At 40.4% G+C, this 17,622-nt stretch overlaps 1 protein-coding gene across 1 annotated transcript; it reads left to right on the forward strand.

Annotated features, from left to right (window-relative positions):
* The first annotated feature begins 691 nt into the window (after positions 1-691).
* Positions 692-17,312, forward strand: LOC140719552 (interferon alpha-inducible protein 27-like protein 2A). The gene is made up of 4 exons (XM_073034248.1): positions 692-790; positions 7,727-7,767; positions 12,697-12,858; positions 17,124-17,312. Exons 2-4 carry the CDS (start codon positions 7,728-7,730, stop codon positions 17,213-17,215), a joined length of 294 nt encoding a protein of 97 aa, XP_072890349.1. The 5' UTR covers positions 692-790; position 7,727; the 3' UTR covers positions 17,216-17,312.
* Positions 17,313-17,622: the final 310 nt, after the last annotated feature.

A 17,622-nucleotide genomic window follows, 5' to 3' on the forward strand; every position in this document is an offset into this window, starting at 1 on the left:
TTCTCTCCAGTCGCATTGGGGCCCCATTCCTGGCCAATGTTATTTTTCCAGACAACCTCCCTCACATTACATTCCTGCTCGCACCATCCTGTCCACCACCGTTATCTCTTACTAAACAAAGACTGAGTGTAATACATGGGGTACATTTCAGCTAATAGTGCTGCTAGCTAAACAGGTGTTCTGTAATTGCCACAGTATGCAGCTAAGAGAGTACACAGTACCTAGTTAAAACAATGCATAGCAAAATGTGTCTAGTAAAATAATACATAGTAATATTCAGTACCTAGAAGTGATTACATAGTGATTATATAGTATAGTAAATAGCTAGTACATAGTGATTATATTTCAGGTATTTATAATGATTATGTCAGGTATATTTCTCAATACCATCAAAACAATCAGCCACCCCGTCTTCCCCAACGTTTGACTCAGCAGTTCATCCCGAGTACCGCCATTAGCCGGAGCAAAGAGAGAAATCAACGCACAGGCTCAGAGGGAAGATATTTAAATGTCACTGAAGTTTATATAAAAAGCATTGGACCACGTCTTAAGTCCTAAAAGCATGTGTGTTTAAGATGAAAGAGTCAACAAACAGAAGCAAACACACCCACTTTTGGAGATAACGGGAATGGGCAGTTAGCCAGTCTACTTTCCCAACCATTTCGTTGTAAAACGAAACTTAAATCAATGACGTCCTTCAAGTGCTGCTTCAAGGGATAAGTCAGCAATTAAAAGCCTCCGACCCCAGAGCGTTCTTTAACAGAACATTGCGGTCCACAGTAGACGACGGGTGAGTGTTACGCTATTTTGTGCCGGAGTCCGATTTTGCACTGGGTTCATTCCAGAAGGAAACATTTATTGAAGAAAGTGTTGTAGTTATTCAATGCAGAATACTCGTTCAGCAGCTATCATTGGGAAATTGCGAATGGGTTTCGGTTATAGTTTTATTTCAAATTGAGAGCGGAAGCAGCGTTTTATTCATAAAATGCAGTTTTACTGCCACGCTTTGTCATTGGTCTTGGGCTAAAACTGACAGCTGGTAGGATTCTCTGCTGCAAAGTTTACTTGGGGAAAATGTGAAGTAAAGGGTATGTCATAAATTAATCACCATGGATACAGAAATTCTCCAGGAGTAAGAAGGTAAAATCCATAAGACATACTGGTAGTGCAGAATTCAGCCATTCGGCCCATCGAGTCTTCTCCTCTGTTGTGTCATGGCTAATTATTATCCCTCTCAGCTCCATTCTTCTCTCTGCCTGCTCCCTGTAACTTTTGACACCCTGACTAATCAAGAACCTATCAATATCATTTTCAAATACACCCAACAGTTTGGCCGTCACAGCCATAATTTCCTTGTTCGGTTAAATATACTACTAACCTATTTTAATCTGTTTTATTATAGCGTCCTATAACCAAATTTAAAGTTTTCTTAGAGATTTAAAGCTAAACTTAAAATGGTGCTGGTTTTTCTCTCTAAGAGATTATGTTATTTTGGTTCTCTTTTTGTTTAATATATGATGGAGTGTAAACACTCTCCTTTGTTGGGATGTTACTGTCTTTCTTGTAAGGTCATTTTATTTTTTAGTGTACTGGCTGGGGGGAGGGAGAGACGAGACCGACAGAGCGGTCCATGGCTCTGTATTCTATCTTAGTTTGCTTGCCTTTTTTTCAGGCTTTTGTAAGGGTGGGTGGGTTTACAGTTAGGAGTTTTTTCCCGTGGGATGGTTCCGGAGCATGCGTGTTTTCTATATGGTTGTATTCTTCATCACCGCCATCTTTGATAATCCCGTATTGGTATGTGTTCAGTGCATATATAAAGAAAATTAGAATAAAATTATAGTACGGCAGTTAAACAGATTAATGTAATAAGTTGGAATGTACGTGGTTGGAATCAACCTATTAAATGAAAAAAGACTTTTAAAATTATTAATCTATTCCAACCTGATATAATTTTTGCTCAGGAGACACATATCAGGGCGGGAGATCAAAATAGGTTTTTTGGATGGTGGAATGACTTCCAGCTCCATGCTAGTTCTAAGAGTAAAACTAAATGCGTATCTATCTTTATTAAATCTAATATATTTACTTGAGGATATTGAATCAGATTCTAATGGTAGATTTTTAATTGTTAAAGGAGTGATTTGTAATAGAAAGGTTGTTTTGGTCAATTTGTATGGTCCTAATTTAGATGATCATTTTTTAAAAAAAAAGTATGTGATTTATTGCCGGATTTAAATGAACATACGTTGATAATGGGTGGGGATTTGAACTGTTGTTTAAATCCTATGATTGATAAGAGCTCAACTAATCAGTGACTTCCAAATTGCTCTGTGTCAGTTATTAACTCCTTTTTGACCGATTTTGGGTTGATTGAATTATGGAGGCATTTGCACCCTTATATCAGAGAATATCTTTTGTTTTCGCATGTCTATAAAAATATTCGAGGATTGATTATATTATAATTGATCCCCGCCTTTTGCCTAATGTTAAAAACTGTGAATATGACGCTATTGCTATATCTGATCATGCGCCTTTGAGTTCGTCCTTTGAATTTGATGATATCATTTTTGCCCGTCCACCATGGCACATGTCTCAGACTTTATTGCAAAACTCTGATTTTATCAGTTTTATTGAAAGCCAGATAAAAGAATTTTTTATTTTTAATGATATAGGAGGTATGTCCAAATTAATTATATGGGATACATTCAAAGCATTTTTATGTGGTCAGATTATTTCTTATTCAGCTAAACTTAAAATACAGACTAAAGCAGAATTAGGTAAAATTTCAAAACAAATTAAAGATTTAGATAATATCTATGCGACTTCCCCTAATATTGACTTATTTTAAAAAAGGGTGGAACTTCAATCACAATATACCCTATTATTAACTCATCCAATTGAAGGTTATCTACTTACGTTAAAGAGCAAATTTTATATGTTTGGAGATAAAAATAATGAACTACTTGCATCTCAATTAAAATCGGCTGGAGCCAAAAGGCAAAGTTTGAAAATTCGTAGAAAGGATGGTATCCTGGCTCAGGAATATGAAGAAATTAATAAGATTTTTCAAGATTTTTATACTGAACTTTATAAATCTCAATGTCCAGTAGATTCTTCTGAAATGAATGCTTTTTTTTACGAAAGATTGCTTTTCCTAAAATTTCTACTGGGGATCAAAAAACTCTTGATGCCCAAATTACTGAATCCGAAATTCATAAAGCTATTTTTTCAATGCAATCTGGTAAGGCCCCAGGACTTGATGGTTATCCTGTAGAATTTTATAAAAAATTTGGAAAATTGCGTTCTCCATATATGTTGGAGATGTTTAAAGATTCTTTTGTAAAAAGTGATTTAGCCTCTGCTTTTTATAAGGATTTTATTTCTTTCATTCTCAAAAAGGATAAAGATCCTACTGATTGTGCCTCATACAGACCTATTTCATTATTGAATGTTGATGCTAAGATTCTCTCAAAAATAACGGCCAATCATTTGGAGAGTGTTTTGTGTAAAATCATTTTTAAAGATCAAACAGGCTTTATAAAGGGTCGTTACTGTTTTTCAAATGTTCGGAAACTATTTTACATTATGTATTCGCCCTCTTCTAAAACTCCACAATGCATTGTATCTTTGGATGCTGAAAAAGCATTTGATCGAGTCGAATGGAAATATTTATTTAATGTTTTAGAAAAATTTGGTTTTGGTATTAATTTTTATAATTGGATTAAAATGATATATAAGGCCCTTATTGCTACTGTTGTCACTAATAACTGTAGGTCTTTTTTCAGCTATCACGGGACAAAACAAGGTTGTCCATTGTCCTTTGTTATTTTACTTAATTTTAGAACCCCTGGCTATTGCTCTTCATGAAGCCAAAAATATTCATGGGACTTTTGTGAATGAGACCATGCACAAGATCTCTCTTTAAGCTGATGATTTATTGATATATATATCTAAGCCTGAAGAATCTATTCCTGCTTTGCTAAAATTATTTGACAAATTTGGAGAGTTTTCAGGATGTAAAATAAATTTTCGTAAAAGTGAATTACTTCCTTTAAATGAATCTATCTCTATATATGATAATATTACTTTTAAAGTTACAGATTCTTTTAGAATTTAGGTGTCAAAATTACTAAAAAATATAAGGATCTTTATAATGTCAATTTTCCTCCTTTAGTGGACTCTATGAAGTACTCATTTAGTAGATGGAGTCCACTTACATTTTCACTTGTTGGTCATATTCATGTAGTTAAAATGATGATTTTACCAACATTTTTATATTTATTTCAGAATATTCCTGTTTTTTTGACTAAGAAGTTTTTTGATCGGATTGCTTCTACTATTCTATCTTTTATTTGGGATAATAAAAGACCAAGAATTGGTAAATGTCATTTGCAAAAGTTGAAAAAGGATGGAGGTCTCGCTTTGCCTAATCTAAGAATGTATTATTAGGCTGTTAATCTGCGATGTATGTCCTTTTGGTTATATTGGGGTAATAAGAATGATTGGCCAATTTGGGTAGACCTGGAACTGACAGCTGTGAAACAGTTTTATTTAACTTCGTTATTAGGAGTTGCTCTACCTATACAATTAGTTAAAGTTGTTAATTTAACCCTATATCCTGTATTAAGCACTCTTTTCAAATTTGGCTCCAGTTCTGCAATTTGTTTTAATCTTAAAAAATTTAAGCTTTGGAGTATAATTTATTGTAATTACTTTTCTAAACCTTCCCGGAGTAATCCAATTTTTTTACTTTGAAAAAATAAAGGTAGTAATTCTTTTTTTGGATTTATTTAAAGAAGGCAGATTGATGTCTTTTGAACAATTAGTCGATAATTATTCTCTCTCATATTCACGCTTTTTACAATATCTTCAAATCGGACATTTTTTACAAAAATATTTAAGTAAATTTCCTTACATATTGGAGGCTGACTTGTTCGATACTATTATGAATATGAACCCTTTGATAAAAGGTTCTATTGGAAAAATTTATAATTTATTATTACAATGGGATAAGCGTCCTTTACTTAAGATTAAACAGGATTGGGAGAAGGAACTCAATTTGACTTTTATATGGGAGGATTGGACACGGATTCCAAAGCTGGTTAACTCTTCTTTGATCTGTGCTAGTCATTCATTGATTCAATTTAAAATTGTACATCATTACCATTTGACGAAGGAGAGACTTTCTAAACTATTTCCCAATGTTTACAAGTATTGTGATAGATGTAAAAATGAGATAGCTACACTGACACATATGTTCTGGTCGTGTTCTATATTAAAACAGTTTTGGAAGTCAATCTTTTCGACAATTTCTGAAGCACCCAGAATCAACGTACAACCTAATAAATTGACTGTGCTTTTTGGAATAATTCCTCAAAATATTCATGGTATTTCTGTGTCTGACCAACATGTTATTGTGTTTGTTACATTGATAGCTGGGAGGGCCATCTTGTTGAAATGGAAGGATATATCAGCTCCTACTTTGTCACAATGGTTCTCTCAAGTGATGCTGAGTCTTAGCTTGGAGAAAATTAGAAGTTGAACCTTTGAACCTTTATTTGATTTTTGAGAAGAGATGGGGCTCATTTGCTTGTTATTATCATTTCAGTGAACTGATAGATTTCCTCCACGATCTAAGGTTAAATGTTTTTCTTGATATATCTTTCTTTCTTGTTGGTGGTGTGTTGTTTATTTTCAGAAACTTTCTGTATGACGCATGGCTCCGGGGTTGTACCCCCAATGGGTTCTTTATTATTCTCAGTTTTCTTGCTTAGTAGGGTTTTTTTTTTTATCCACAAAAATTTTCAGTCTTTAAGATAATTTTTTTGAGGCATTGTAAGTGTTGTTACTTCGATGTACCTGTGTTAATTTTGAATAATAATAATAATAAAAAGATTTGAAAAGAGAAGAGAGTGGTGGGGAGGGCAGGTAAAGATATGTTTATTGGTAGGATCACTTTAAAGTTCCAAGTACATACATGTCGTCATCTACAACCCTGAGATTAATTTTCCTGTGTGCAGAACTCAGCAAAACTATAACAGGATCAATGAATGATTAAGCAGAGTGCAGAAGACAACAAATTGCACAAATGCAAATATAAAAAAATTGCAATATATAACAAGAACATGAGATAAAGAGTCTTTGAAAGTGAGATCATTGGTTGTGGGAACATTTCAATGATGGAACAAGGTAGTGTAGTTATCCCCTTCTATTAAAGAGCCTGATGGCTGAGCAGTAGTAACTATTCTTGAATCTGCTGGCACAAGTCCTGAGGCTTTTGTACCTTCTACCTGATGGCAGCAGCGAGAAAAGAGCATGGCCAGGAGGAACTCAGCAGGTCAGCTATTACTGTACTATGTTACAATGAACATGCAACAGTTAAAGTGTAAATGCATGTTGCAAAGTGTAATTTTCATACGTACCCAATGAGGGAGAGTTTTGGGGTTCTGAGGTTATGACTGGGAGGTGTTGGTCAAGGCCGAGACAGTGAGTTACAGATTTATAACCCACTCCAGCTCCTGTCCGAGAACCCGGTGCAGTATTAGAGATTCACTACTGATCCACTGCTGGACACGTCGCCTTTCAAATTTGAAACTGAACGTGAGTTCTCTCAACTTTGAATTATCTCATTGCTTTCTCTCAAAGAGAATGTCAATACAGGATAACATAAAATGCTGGAGGAACCAAGCAGAGCCAGCAGCATCTATGGAAAGGAATAAATAGTCAACATTTCAGGCCGAGACATGTCATCAGGACCGGAAAGGAAGGGGGATGAAGCCTGAATAAGAAGCTGGGGGGGACTGGAAAGACTACAAGTTGGATGGCAGGAGTGTTATGAAGTGAGAATCTGGGAGGTGATAGGTGGAAAAGGTAAAGGGCTCAAAAGAAGGAATCTGATAGGAGAGGAGAATGAACCATGGGAGAAAGGGAGGGAGGAAGGGCACCAGTGGGAATATGATAGGCAGGTGAGGAAAAGTGCCCGAGGAAGAGTGGGAATGGAAGAAGGGGGAGGGTGAAATTACAAGAAGTTAGAGATTCAATGTTCATGCCATCAGGTTAGAGGCTATCCAGATGGAATATGAAGTGTTGCTCCTCCAACCTGAGGGTGGCCTCATTGTGGCAGTAGAGGAGGCCATGGAGTGACATTTTGGAATGGAAGTGGGGATTGGAATTAAAATGGTTGGCCACTGGAAAATGCAGCTTGTTGTGAATGGAGCAAAGGTGCTCGACAATCAGGTCCTGTGATCCAGAGTATTCACAGGTGAAGAGTTGCCTCACCTAGATGGCCTGCCTGGGGCAGAGGTGAGGGCGGAGGTGTATGGGTAGATTATACTTATTCTGCTTGCAGGGATAAGCGCCAGGAAAGAGTTAGTGGGGAGGGACAAATGGACAAAGGAAATGACGGAGAGGATGGTGGAGAATGTAAAACGTGTTCGGTGGTAGGACCCTGTAGTGGAAGTTGTGGAGAATGCAGTGTTGGGTGGTATGTGTGTCATTGTAGGGCCTGAGTTTTGGTGTCATGATGAAACTACATACTCCTTATAAAATGGTGTTATAAAAATTATTTTTGTGAGCACATCGCTGTTTGTCATTGGGGCATATTGTGATTCATAACATGAAGATGCCACATCACTTCAGTGTATGTATATTTTTAGCTGTAGAAACTACATGTAAGTACAATTTCAAAACAGAATACTTGTAAAACATGTTATATTTCTATTTACAGAATGAAGATTCAACAAGTATTGTTGGGAGGGACTATAGCCGGTGAGTAGAATCAGTGAGTAAATACTGTGGGAGAGGTCATTGTTAGCCTTTAACAGTTAGATATAACAGCATGGAGACACTCCTATTTCTAGTTGGAGCTTGAGAAAATGGGCAGATCCTTCATGATTACTGAATCACTGCTGTTCCTTCACTGGTTGCTAGGAGTTGAAACTCCTCAACCAATGAAAATAGGATCTAGTGCTTTTATTTGTCTAGTATACGACAAATAAACTCTCTTGGGCTTCCGGCCAGGTACAGGTATCGACTTTAACCAACATCTGGTGATATTTATACCTCCATCATCTGTCCCTCCTGATCGGTTAGTCATCACCCAATCAGATTTCCACTGTCCCATCTTGTTTATAATCAGATTCCAGTTCTTACTTAGAGCGAGACCTTGTTCTTGGTTAAAATTCTCTTCGTCTAGTTTTATTTCAATGGCTTCCTTCACCAGCCGGTCCCAAAAGCTGTTGGCGCAGCACAGTAGCTTTGTGCTGTCAATGTCATTCCTATGGCCATTATGAATGCAGTGTTCTGCCACTGCTGATCTCTCTGGGTAACCCAAAAGGGATACACCTCCTGTGCTCCTTGAGGTGGTTTCCACTGGCTGAATTCAACCAAAATCTGGCTGATATACACTGCTCTGCATTCATAGGGAATCCTGTAAATGCCAGCTGTCATTTTTGACCCACATAAGCTGTGATTTAAGCCTCGAATATGGCATCTATCGCAAACCCACTCTCACAGACTTGTACATCAACAATAACAGCCACCATTACGCCTCCCAATGTAGAACGTTTATTCCTACTTTGATTAACCGTGCAAAACTATTTTGGACCAAGAGAATCCATGCAAGGAAATAAAACGATTACACACAATGTTCCTACAGTATGGCTACAAGGTGAAGGAAATCAATCGGGCCTTTAAAATGGAAGACAGAAAAAACCAGGAAACCTAATAACAAGGAGGAACCCATCATTACCGCCTGTCTTCCCTACATTTCCACAGTTTCTGGAAGGATCGCCAGGATCCCATGGAATAAGAGATAAATACCATAAACAAACCCATAAGGAAGCTCAAATCACAGCTTGTGCGAGTCAAAGATACCCTGATACTCAGGATGGCTGGTGTTTAAAGGATTCTTTGTAAATGCGGAGCAGTGTGCTTCAGCCTGACGGGATGCACGGTAGAAACACACATCAAGGAGCACAGGAGGTGTATCCGTTTGGGTTACCCAGAGAGATCAGCAGTAGCAGAACATTGCATTCACAATGGCCATGAATTGCCTTCGACTGCATAAAACTACTGTGCCGTGCCAATGGCTTGTGGGACCGCCTGGTGAAGGAAGCCATTGAAATAAAACTAGGAAGAAAAGAATTTTAACAAAAATGAAGGTCTTGCCTTCCAGTAAAACTGGAATTTGATCGTAAACAAGGTGGGACAGTGAAAACCTGATTGGCCGAGGACTAACCAATCAGGAGGAATGGACGGACAATGAGGGTATAAATAGCACTGGAATAGACATAACCAGGCATCATCCCTGATGAAGGTGGCAGAATTCATCATCGAAACGTTGATTAAAATTGATACCTGTACCCAGTTGGAAGCCCAAGAAGAGTTTATTCATCTTCAACCAAAATTGACAGATGCCTCTTCTTGCAGCAGTCAAGTGGAGTTTATTGTCATTTAAGTATACACATGTATACCATTAAAGGAGACATTTCTCTGGACCAGGGTGTGAAGCACAGTAGTACACAGAACTCATGTATAACACAGGATAACTTAACAAAAGTAAGAATTAAATCTACAAATAAATTGATGGTGATGACACCCGTCTGTTACGAAGGACAATGGAGTGTGCACTATGGGGTGCACAAGTCTGGGCAGTAGGTATGGAGATCCTGGGATCCCCTTACCTTCAAGATCCCCTAATTGGCCTCAGTGGTGCAGTCCAAAAGAAAGCAAAGCAATAGGTTTGGCACCAGCTCGGCTGCAGGAACTGCCAAATGGATGTTCTGTGACGTCCAACAGCCTTAGGGGCTCCTCTCCAGATTTTCTGTTGGGGTTTACTCCCGAGGCCTTTGTCTCTCCCAAGGCTGCCCACAAGGCAGTGAGACTATTTACCCATAGATGGGGATCTGGTTTGCGAGGACCAGGGCCTGTGTGCTATATGTGCAAGGCCAGACCTCCTCTCCGTCCTCTGTAGTTCAGCCTGACTCCGAGAGGAGTTCATTCTCTATGTGTTACCAATATGGAGGCTTGCTGCTGGAGAGTCTATGTACTGGCAGAGATAAACTTATGCATTCAGCTCACCTTTTTGCAAGACCGCTAGCCAGCGTTAGAAGCTGAAAGCGGAAGCAACAAACACTACCCACTATACTGCCACACTAGACGCATCACAACCACCATTTGACACACAAATGAATTGGACATAGAAAAACAAAGGAATGTGCTTAAATTAAATATTTCAGGGAACATTACAAAACCAAGATCAGGCTGAATTTCTGGGGTAGCTGGATCTCCGAGTGACAAGAGGCCAACGGCTGAGTGAAAGCCCAGGAAGTTACAGATTCTGAGTCTCAGTTTGGGACTGTGTCTGCAACAGAATGAAGGGTTTAGGACACTACAAGGAGATAGAGTTGGGTGATAATGAAAGGTGGGGAATTGAGGGATTTTACGTTGCTGACCATAAAAAAAAAGTATGTGGAAGAAATAACACAATTCAACCCAGCCAAGTATTAGTAGCCTGCATGAAAAATTCTGTTAAGGATCAGCATAATAATCAAGATAAAAGATTAGCTTTATTTGTCACATATACATTGAAGTATACAGAGAAATTAGTCATTTGTGTCAAATCAAATCAGTGAGAACCGTGTGGGCAGCCCGCAAGATTTGTCATGCTTCCAGCGCCAAGGTGCTATGCCCACAACCCAGTGGGGAGAATGTACAAATGCCTTCCAGGCAGCAGCAGGAATCGAGCCCCCATAGAAACATAGAAAACCTACAGCACAATACAGGCCCTTCGGCCCACAAAGCTGTGCCGAACATGTCCTTCCCTGACAAATTGCCCTCCACACTATCCACAACACCTCCAACCTTTGTGTCATCAGCAAATTTACTAACTCATTCCTCCACTTCCTCATCCAGGTCATTTGTAGAAATCACAAAGAGCAGGGGTCCCAGTATAGTTCCCTGAGGCACACCACTGCTGACCAACCTCCATGTAGAATATGACTCATCTACAACTACTCTTTGCCCTCTGTGGGCAAGCCAGTTCTGGATCCACAAAGCAATTTCCCCTTGGAACCCATGCCTCCTTACTTTCTCAATAAGCCTTGCATGGGATATCTTGTCAAATGCCTTGCTGAAATCCATATACACTACATCTACTGCTCTTCCATCATCAATGTGCTTAGTCACATCTTCAAAAAATTCAATCAGACTCGTAAGGTATGACCTGCCTTTCACAAAGCCATGCTGATTATTCCTAATCATATTATGCCTCTCCAAATGTTCATAAATCCTGCTTCTCAGGATCTTCTCCATCAACTTAACAACCACTGAAGTAAGACTCACTGGTCTATAATTTCCTGGACTATCACTACTCCCTTTCTTGAATAAAGGAACAATATCCGCAAACCTCCTATCCTCCGGAATCTCTCTCGTCCCCATTGATGATGCAAAAATCATCACCAGAGGCTCAATAATCTCCTCTCTCGCCTCCCACAATAGCCTTTGGTACATCTCGCCCAGTCCTGTTGACTTACCAACTTGATGCTTTCCAAAAGCTCCTGCACATCATCTTTCTTAATATCTACATGCTCAAGCTTTTCAGTCAACTCTAAGTTACCCCTACAATCGCCAAGATCCTTTTCCATAGTGAATACTGAAGCAAAGTACTCATTAAGTTCCTCTGCTATCTCCCCTGGTTCCATACACACTTTTGCACTGCCACACTTGATTGGTCCTATTCTCCCTCGTCTTATCCTCTTGCTCTTAACATACTTGTAGAATGCCTTAAGGTTTTCCTTAATCCTGTCCACCAAGACCTTCTCATGGACCCTTCTGCCTCTCCTAATTTCTTTCTTGAGCTCCTTCCTGCTTGCCTTATACACTTCTAGCTCTCTGTCGCTACAGGTGGTGACGTAAAGCAGTTATGCTAACCACTACACTGCTATGCCAGCCTCAAAATGGTTTGCAAGAGCAGTTTTAAAGGCATGGACACCATAGTGTGGCAACGACTGGAGACGCTGCCTCATAGCTGCAGCCATGTGAGGCTCAAGTCCTGAACTTCTGCCTGGAGTTTGCATGTTGTCCCTCTGATGGCGTGGATTTTCTCTGGATGCTACTGTAGCTTCCAAAATCACCGAAGCCATAAGGTTAGTAGATTCTTTGGCCACTGTAAGTTGCCCCTAGTGTGTGGCTGAGTGGTAAAATCCAGGCGGAGCCGAGGGTTATGTGACAAAAATAAAAAAGGATTAGTGTTAAGTGGATGCCTGATGGTCAACATGGACTCATTGGGACAAAGAGGTTGTGTATGACTCTGTTTCACTGATTTTGTTTCCCCAACTGTTGCTCGGGGAGTGTGTCAATTTCTCCTCAGTATCTCCACACTACAGTCTCTCAGTACTTACCTGATTATGCCCGATTGAAGGGAGTACAGTCCATGGAGGGTGTCCTTCAGATAGTGAGCTGAGGTATTGGATGCACTTTGTAGTGTGCCCCTCAGCTTTATGCCAACCACGTTGTGGATCTAACAACATTCAGTTAACACCCAGGTGCATAATGAACTGCTGTCTGGCCCAGTGTTAAATTGCCTGTCTGTACCTTTCATAGAAACAATGTTGTACAGGTGCCTGTATGTTCCTGTTCAGTGTAAAGTTCCTGTTTGGATGCACTCTGTTCAAATGGAGTTGTTTCTTCTTTTAGTGGCTGCAGTTGTTGCCCCCCCTCTGATTCTGGGGGCAATGGGCTTCACAAGTGCTGGAATTGTGGCTGGTACTACTGCAGCAAAAATGATGAGCGCGGCAGCTGTGGCTAATGGAGGAGGTGTTGCAGCTGGAAGCACCGTGGCTGTCCTTCAATCCATTGGTAATGTTGACTGATAAACCAGTGAGAACTTCTCAAACTTACTTAAATTCTTCATACTGACATTTTGCCTCTAAGGCACAGAAACAGGCTCTTCAACCCATCTAGTCCATGCTAAACTGGTTTTCTACTAATCCAATCAAACTGTGCCTAGACTATAGACATAAACACTCTTCTCCTCTGTGTAACTATCCAAACTTCTGTTAAATGTTAGAATTGAACGAGCATCTACCACTTTACTGACAGCTTTTTCCACACTTACATCATCCTCGGAGTGAAGAAGTTCCTCCTCAGATTACCCTTTTAATTATTTCACCTTTCACCCTATCATGTCTCGTTCTACTCTCACAGAACCAGCAGGGAAAAGTCATGCAAGCATTCACTCTATCTATACCCTCATAATTTTGTATCCGTCTATAAGTCTCCTCTTGCTCTCCTGTGCTCTGCATTGGGTTGGATCAGGTGACTCATACAGAACAGCGACAGACATAATTGAACGTAGATGATCTTTTATTGGTTGCAGCTTGAGAAGATGGGATGAATCGTTTGTAACTACAGAACCACTGCTACTCCTTCAGTGGTCATGGCATTGGTTGCTACAAACTGGAATTCCTCAAGCAATGTTGGCAGACGCCCTCTTGTTCTTCCAGTGATCCAGGTTAAAGCCAGAAATTTGAGCCACTGGCTAAATGAGAGCCCTGCAAGGAACAGAGCTTAATCTCAATTTGGGACTGTGGATGGGACAGAGTATGAGTGGTTTAGGACAACACAAGGGGGTGGATTTGAATGATAATGAAATATGTTGGTGAGAGTGACACTGGTCAGCATAAAACGTCATGTGGAAGAAATAACACAACTCAGTCCAGCCAGAAGGTAGAAGCCTGCATGAAAACATTTTCTTTTAAAGAATCAACAATGTTTCTCTTTTGCATATGATATACACTCTGTGACCACTTTGTTAGGTACACCCATACACCTGTTCATAAATGCAAATATGTAATCAGCCAATCCTGTGGCCGCAATTCAATGCATTGAAGCATGTAGACGTGTTCAAGAGAATCAGTTGCTGTTCAGACCAAACATCAGAATGGGGAAGAAATGTGATCTAATTAACTTTGACTGTGGAATGATCATTGGTGCCAGACAGGGTGGTTTGAGTATTTCAGAAACTGCTGATCTCCTGGGATTTTCATGCAGCTGTGTTTACATAGAACGGTGCGGGAAAGAACAAATAGATCCAGTAAGCAGCTGTTCTGTGGGTGAAAACACCTTATTTGTGTAAAAATTCAGAGGAGAATGGCAGGAAGTGACAGTAACTCAAACAACCACACATTATAACAGTGGTGTGCAGAGAGCATCTCTGAATGCACAACACGTCAAACCTTCGTGCAGATGGGCTGCAGCAGCAGAAGACCGTGAACGTACACTCTGTCGCCACTTTATTAGGTACAGGAGGTATCTAATAAAGTGGCCACTTAGTGTATGTACAGAGTCCTGCTAAAGACAGATCAGTCTTTGTCCTTTTCATGGGAAATGAAACGAGGCAGATGATGGACATGTTAATGTAACCCCTGGGTCGCCTCAGGCATCGCTCAAACTCGTTCTAGTCTAGGGGGAGCAGCCTTCGGCCCCGCCAAACTGGGTAATCAGCTGGTGTGGATGCTGTGTGATGTCCCCGCCTCGCTCAAAAAACAGACAGTACACCTTATGCGATTAAATGAGTACAATTTATAAAGATTACTATAACTAAGCGATTACTAACGATACAGTATATATGAATAAGAGAAAAAAAAAGAAAAGGCGCCAAACTTATCAAAGTCCAAACCACTTCGTGCACAACCGTTGGAGCTCAATTACTGAAGTCTTCTGGTATTCGATCCGCTCTGAATTTCTCGACCCGCCTCCTGGGACCCCCACGGTGGTCGACCAGTCGCTCCACACTCCTCTGTCTCCGTCTCCTCTCATCACCGAAAACCTTGGGCCGGGGACCCCCGCTCGGGGTCCGTACCGTCGCCCAGCTTCCAGCACCCCGTCCTCTCTCTCTCACTCCATCGCGCCGACTCCCCAAAACCCCCACCAACAATCAGTTTATAGTCCCAAACAAGCTTCCAGCACTTATCATAACAAAGACGCTAGCATTCCTACTATTAACACAGGCGCCAGCATTCCTACTTTTAACAAAACAAAGACGCCATTTTGATTACATACACAGTAACAAAGAAAAAGAAAAAAAACCCCGTTACATTAATGGGGGAGCACTTTAGGAACATGACTATAACTCTAAGTCTCAAGGTCTCTATGGGAGCGGTTAAGGTTGGGTTTTGATTTTGAATTGGGAGAAGAATGTTTGTTCTTCATCTCCGCTAATCCCACTTGCCACATTATTGAGCATTATCCTGAGGGGAAATGAGCAGTGAGACATCCATTACATCCTTGTTTTCCATCACTGGTTCATTGAGTTGTAATTCATAACCTTTTATCATCTGGATGAAATTTTCTTTACCTGTCCATCTGAATATCTATTAATATAGTGAATGATTCCGACTTCAACACCTCTTTACTTTATTGTCACCAAACAATTGATACTAGAGCGTACAATCATCGCAGTGATATTTGATTCTGCGCTTCGTGCTCCCTGAAGTACAAATTGAAGTAAATATAATAAAAATATAAATTATAAATCATAATTAGAAAATAGGAAAGGGAAAGTAAGGTAATGGAAGTCAGGTCCGGATATTTGGAAGGTACGGCCCAGATCCGGGTCAGGATCTGTTCAGCAGTCTTATCACAGTTGGAAAGAAGCTGTTCCCAAATCTGGCCGTACGAATCTTCAAGCTCCTGAACCTTCTCCCGGAGGGAAGAGGGACAAAAAGCGCGTTGGCTGGGTGGGTCGTGTCCTTGATTATCCTGGCAGCACTGCTCCGACAGTGTGCGGTATAAAGTGAGTCCAAGGATGGAAGATTGGTTTGTGTGATGTGCTGGGCTATGTTCATGATCTTCTGCAGCTTCTTCCGGTCTTGGACAGGACAACTTCCATACCAGGTTGTGATTCACACTAGAAGAATGCTTTCTACGGTGCACCTATAAAAATTAGTGAGGGTTTTAGGGGACAGGCCACATTTCTTCAGCTGTCTCAGGAAGTAAAGGTGCTGGTGGGCCTTCTTGGCAGTGGACTCTGCTTGGTTAGACCAAGTCAGGTCATTTGTGATATTCACCCAAGGAACTTAAAGATTTTGACCTGTTCCACTGGCGCACCACCGATGTAGATGGGGTTGTGGGGTCTGCTGCTCCTTCTGAAGTCAACAACCAATTCCTTCGTCTTGCTGACATTGAGGGATACGTTATTGTCTTTGCACCATGCCACCAGGTTCTTAATTTCCTCTCTGTACTCCGACTCATCATTACCCAAGATACGGCCTACAATTGTGGTGTCATCAGTAAACTTATATATTGAGTTTGATGGAAACTTGGCTACACAATCATGGGTGTACAGTGAGTACAGCAGGGGGCTGAGTACACAGCCTTGTGGGGCACTGGTGCTCAGAGTGATTGTAGAGGAGAGCTTGTCCCCTATTTTTACAGCCTGGGTCCTGTCTGTGAGGAAGTTGAAGATCCAGCTGCAGATCTGAGTGCTAAGACCCAGGTTCCAGAGCTTAGGAATCAGTTTATTTGGAATGATGGTATTAAAGGCAGAGCTGTAGTCAACGAAAAGGAGCCTTACATGTGTGCCTTTATTCTCCAGGTGTTTGAAGGAGGAATGTAGTGCCAGAGAGATGGCATCTGCCATTGACCTGTTGCAAAGCGTTGAGGTTGGCCAGTAGGTTATGGTTGATGTGTGCCATAACCAATCACTCGAAGCACTTCATAGCAATTGATGTCAGAGCCACAGGTCGATAGTCATTCAGGCCTGCCACCTTGCTTTTCTTCAGCACTGGGATTATCATTGCCTTCTTAAAACATGAGGGGATCTTAGACTGAAGCAGGGAGCAGTTGAAGATGTCAGCAAACACTCCAGCTAGCTCGCTTGCACAGGCCCGGAGAACCTTCTAGTAGTAGGTTGCAGATATCAAACGCTCTCAAACTTTACCTGCAAGTCCACTTTAAAAACTCCACTCTCTCATCCTAAACCTACGCCTTATTTTTGATATCGCTACCATGTTCCATGAATTGTACCTAAGCAGCTCGGAATAAGGTGTTGATTGTTAATAATTTCAGAGTATCTCAGATAGTTTACAATTTATTAATAATTGTTTTTTTTTCCTTTATAGGAGCAGCAGGGCTGTCTACTGCTGCTAATGCAGCCTTAGGGACTGCAGGTGCTGTGGTTGGTGCAACCTTAGGGCGCAAAGGAGAAAAGTAGCCTTGAAAAAATTTAAAACAAATGACAATCCCTCCTAAATTCTGAATCTGCAGAAAAAACTTTAATTGAAAATTCATTAAACTTGCATTATCAGTAATTGTTTATTATTGTCCTATGTACTGTGATATAGTAAGTACCTTTCTTTAGAACATCGTGGACTTTAGGGTTATTGGAAAAAGGTGGGAAAGTGGAGTCAAGGTTAAGACCAGATTCCACTGATTTCACTCAATGATGACACATGATTTGGGGAACAATGTGGCCTTTACCAACTCTCATTGCTTCTACTTTTTATCGTACAGGAGATTAGCCCCAGCAATAGGATAATATTTTCCCTGCAATCTATCACAATGAGCCAACTGTAAAGCATTCAGTGCTCTTCTCCTGGATAAGTATCTTGGTATTGGTAT

This window comes from Hemitrygon akajei, chromosome 32 (assembly GCF_048418815.1).
Source record: "Hemitrygon akajei chromosome 32, sHemAka1.3, whole genome shotgun sequence".
NCBI classification, from domain to species: Eukaryota; Metazoa; Chordata; class Chondrichthyes; order Myliobatiformes; family Dasyatidae; genus Hemitrygon; species Hemitrygon akajei.

Coding starts and splice junctions, on each gene's coding strand:
- LOC140719552 (XM_073034248.1), top strand. CDS start 7,728: ATGAAGATTCAACAAGTATTGTTGGGAGGGACTATAGCCG. Junction 7,768..12,696: donor GTTGGGAGGGACTATAGCCG/GTGAGTAGAATC, acceptor TTCTTCTTTTAG/TGGCTGCAGTTGTTGCCCCC. Junction 12,859..17,123: donor GGCTGTCCTTCAATCCATTG/GTAATGTTGACT, acceptor TTTCCTTTATAG/GAGCAGCAGGGCTGTCTACT.